This window comes from Chinchilla lanigera, unplaced genomic scaffold (assembly GCF_000276665.1).
Source record: "Chinchilla lanigera isolate Chin_1 unplaced genomic scaffold, ChiLan1.0 scaffold00012, whole genome shotgun sequence".
Classification (NCBI taxonomy): Eukaryota; Metazoa; Chordata; class Mammalia; order Rodentia; family Chinchillidae; genus Chinchilla; species Chinchilla lanigera.
In genome coordinates this window covers 17,968,535-17,972,865 of record NW_004955413.1, presented here as the reverse complement: position 1 = coordinate 17,972,865, position 4,331 = coordinate 17,968,535, and the positions used below count along the sequence as shown (strand labels likewise).

General features: G+C 42.4%; 1 protein-coding gene across 1 annotated transcript in view; it reads left to right on the top strand.

The window, feature by feature from the left end:
• Window positions 1-4,331, top strand: part of C2cd5 (C2 calcium-dependent domain containing 5) — a gene marked incomplete at its 5' end in the record, with an annotated part of 89,455 nt that continues 85,124 nt past the window's right edge. The window contains 1 exon segment of the mRNA XM_005379074.2: window positions 1-104. Within this exon segment, the coding sequence (XP_005379131.1) occupies window positions 15-104 (90 nt within the window).

Genomic DNA, 4,331 nt, shown 5'->3' with positions numbered 1-4,331 from the left:
CCGAAGCCCAGACGATGCCCGGGAAGCTGAAGGTGAAAATCGTGGCCGGGCGCCATTTGCCGGTGATGGACCGTGCTAGTGACCTGACCGATGCCTTCGTGGAGGTTGGTGCAAGGTCCTGCCCCTCAAAACCCGGGGCACGCCAAGCCCCGTGAAGGATCGACCCACCTCGCTCGCAGCCCCGCAGCCCGTTCCCCTCCCGCTGTCCTCCTGAGCGCCGTGCTCGTCCAGCCCTCCCTGGAGGGAGGCCTCCGGGACCGCAGCCCGTGCGATGGGTGCACGGTCTTAGCTCTGCATGCCGGTGACCCTGGTGTTAGGACTCGCAGCAGGCCACCCGCCAGGCTGGAGGTCCCCAGGCGTGGCCGCGGCGCCACAGCAACACACACACGTTCATCCTTAGCGGAGGGGTGGCTTTTCACGCTGGGGTGATGGACATCGGCTTGAGAATGTACCGTACACACAGCCCTTTACAGATACTGTGAGTCCCCTGCAGGGCGAGGGCGTCCACCCCTTAGCCTAACCCGTTCTGAATCATCAGTGTGAGTTCCAAACACAACCGTAACACTTGCTCCTGCTCCTGTGTGGACTGGTAGGTCTGATGAGCCGTTTAGGATAATTTAGTGCCCGCAGGTAGGAAGTCAATTAAGTACCTTGGATTTAAATTGCAAAATTGCTTTTTAAATCTGATGATTAGTTTAAAAGTCATGTAAATTAGCGCAAGCCTACTCCCCGGAAAGTAATAATCCCGAGTCTGAAAGAAGCCAAGAAAAAAATTGCAGTAAAAGTTGACATGATGAGCCAGAGCATCAGAGCAATAATCAGTTTAGAGCTGATGGATATGGAAGAATATACGGCCTGATTTCATCTCAGTATAAGATATTCTTGATGTTTCTTAAAGATTCTCTAACCTGGTCAAATGCATCTAACCATTGTCATGGTAATTCTGAAGCCCCTTATTTTCCAGGAAATTCTGTGTGCTCTTGGGCTAGATGTAGGTAATAATGATACACAGATACCCAAAGCATATATTGACTCAAGGGTAGCTCAGAGATTGACCCACACAGCTTACATTAAAAACTGTTGACTACTATGTATTGAATTTTATTTATTATTGCCATATCTGCTAAGTATTTAGTCCTCTCAGCAGTTCTGGTAATGTCCTGGATTATAGATGAGGCAACCCAGGCCTACAGGTGGTAATAATTTGCCTGAGGTTACTTGGTTTGTAAATCTCCATAGCTTGGCAATCCATTCTGGTAACAAGTATGCTAATTTCGCCTGTTTTGGCAAGATGATGAGTGTTACATGCAAATATAAAACTTAATTCCGTCTCTGAAGGTTTAGGTAGACTTCTTGGAAAAATGACTTTGGAGCTAGGGCTTGAGGGACACCCAGAATGTAACCAGGCAAAGGGAACATTAAATGCAGAGGCAGAGAATGCAATACATAGTATGTTCCTGGAGCCATCTTAGTTTTAGACATGACTGGAATAAAAGGTATGTGGTCAGTAGAGTCTTGTGAGATGTGGCTGGAGAAGTATGTTGGAGTCATATCTCCTTTTCTTTTTCCTTTATAAGCACAGGTAAACCGGAGGAGCTTTTCTCAGCAGAAAAGAAATGAGAGCATGTTTGTAGTAGGTTGTTTCTTTAGAGACTGACTTGAGGGATTATGTTCTTGACTCCTGCACTGATGAGAAGATAGGCAGGGAAAAGTAGTTAAGAAGGTGGTAAAATTATCCAGGCATGTGTGGGAATGGGAATAGATTAGAAAATATTTGAGGAATATTTCGCAGGTTAAAATAGTTAGGCATTATAACCAAGTGGATTTTACTGGTGAGGGAAGAGTGGGTTCAAGGGTGACTCATTAATTCCTTCTTTCAATAAGTAGTTACTGGGTGTCTGCTGTTTGCCAGGCTCCAGTTACAAGCTGTGATAGGTGCCAAGAAAGAAAACAATAGGAAGAGAATAACAGGGAACATCTACCTTACATTCAGTAATCAGGCTGAGTTTCAATCAAGCAAAGACCTGTTGTATAAGGAGCTGGCTGCTCCAGGAATATATTTGCTTGTAGTGGCCCTGGGGAAGGAGGGGAGTTGAAGGAGCTCCAATAGAGGAAAGACCCCAGGAGACTGGTGTGTGTGGGAAGTGAAAGAAGACGAGGATGGTGTGAGAGGTTTGGCAAATTAGTCAAATAGCCAGTTGTGTAAGACTTTACATGCCATGGTTAGCAATTGGAATTTTATTCTAAATTCCGTGGGAAACAGTTGTGAAATGAACACTTTAATTGCCATGTAGAGAATGGATTGAAGAGGGAAGAATGGCAGCAGGCCTCTAGTTAAGAGATTATATGAATAACAGGTGGTAAAGGCCAAGGTGATTTTGGTAACGGACAGAAGTGGATGAATTCCAGATAGAGTTTAAGAGTAGACTAGAGGATTTGTTGGTGCATAGGAATTAGGGGTCAGGGAAGGAGGACTAAAGACTGGTTCCTAGCTTTCTGGAGTTGGTGGAGTAATTTTCTGAGACTGCACAGGGACGACAGAGATTGAGGGAGAATCAGTTTCTATTTGGACATGTTAGAGTTGAGATGTCCTTAGAACCTTTATTTGGCGTTGTCAGGGAGGCAGCTGGATTTGTGACTGTGGAGTTCAAATGAGAAGTCTGAGTTAAATGTGAGTTCACACTAACCAGTGTTTCTCAACCTTGTGAGGCCTCCTGACCCTTTTATAGGATATACTTTGAAATATACCCTTAACTCCTCTGACATGATAATTCATAGCTAATGTAACTTCTTTGTACTTACAATAAAATCAATCAATACAATGCTATAATCATAACAGAAATGTTGGGGCTGGGGATTTAGCTCAGCTGCACAGCGCCTACCTGGCAAGTGTGAGGTCGTGAGTTCAATTCCCGGCACTGGAAAAAAAAAACCAACAAAAACAAAAAATAACAGAAATGTTTTTGTTATCATCTCAGTACAGAAGTGCTTGTTTATGCCCATAATAGAAAACTTGTATACTCAGACTGAGTCATTGGATACTGATTGAGCCCTTGTGTCACAAACTGTAGTGGAGGTTGGGGACATAGCAGTGAATAAAGCAGTAATTCTGTTAGGTGTGGAATTTAACTTTTACAGTTTGGTAAGCAAGATTCTTAAGGAAAAGATACAAGATACTAGATATTGAAAAGTGTGCATGAAGAGGAAATAAGGCCTGGGCATGGGATAGGGAGTGTCTCACCTATCTGTAAAATTCACAGGAATATGACTGATTTACTCAGAGTGAGACAGTTGTGTAGTTTTGACATGTCAGGTAGATCTTCATTGCCACTGGTAATCTGATTTTCTAAAATAGTCAACTCATGGGAAAAAGTTCTCACTTAATTTACCTGATTGGCTGTGGTTCTTGACAGTTGTGTGTATTGCAACCCTATCAGTGTACTTTGATGTGTAAAAATTAGGTTCTTGGTGGATTGCTTACTTACACAATATCTGAGGGATATTTGAAAGTCATGACATGGGGTAAATCTTTATTTCTGGAACACTTGTAGTACAGGAAACCTAGTGCCTCTTACCTTTCTTCACGAGACACTATTGCTACCCCCTTTCTCAAATATGGCTTCTTAACATCCCTTTGGATTTAGTTCTTTGCAAAGCTCTTACTGAAGAGGAGAGAAAAATTGAGTAGATTTTTGAAAAAACTTGACATGAAGAGATATATTAAAGGAGGATTAAAGGAAGGGAACTGTGATGGTCAGCTAGTGGGTAGAAGAAAAACTAAGAAATTGATGTCTTAGAAGGCCAAAGAGGAAATGTCTAGAAAGAGGACGCCTTCATCTGTCAAATGGGACTGAGAGGTTAAATAAAAGGACGAAGAGATCACTGGAGTGGAAGATGTAGAGCAAAATAGGCAGCTGTTTCAAGTGTGTCTGTGAAGGGGAGAGAGGAAAAAAATAGCATGATACTTGAGTTGGTAGCTTTTTGTATTTTTTAAATTTATTTTTTAATAGTTTGCAGTACATAGTTTTTAGTATTTTTTTTAAATGAGTTAGAAGATAATAGACTAATCCAGCACAAAGGGGAAAACTAAAGCAGGAAAAAGGGGATAATAACGGATTATAATATAATAACGGGATTAATTGAGTAATGTAGTCTGTAAGTAATGTAAGCTCATAGGAGAGGAAGGTAATGAAACAGGCTAATTATGAAAAATCTTTTCTTTTTCTTCCTTCCTTGCTCTTTCTTTCTTTTTCTTTCCTTCCTTTTGCCTTCTTTTTTCTTCCCTTCCCTTCCCTCCCCTTCCCTCCCCTCCCCTCCCCTCCCCTCCCCTC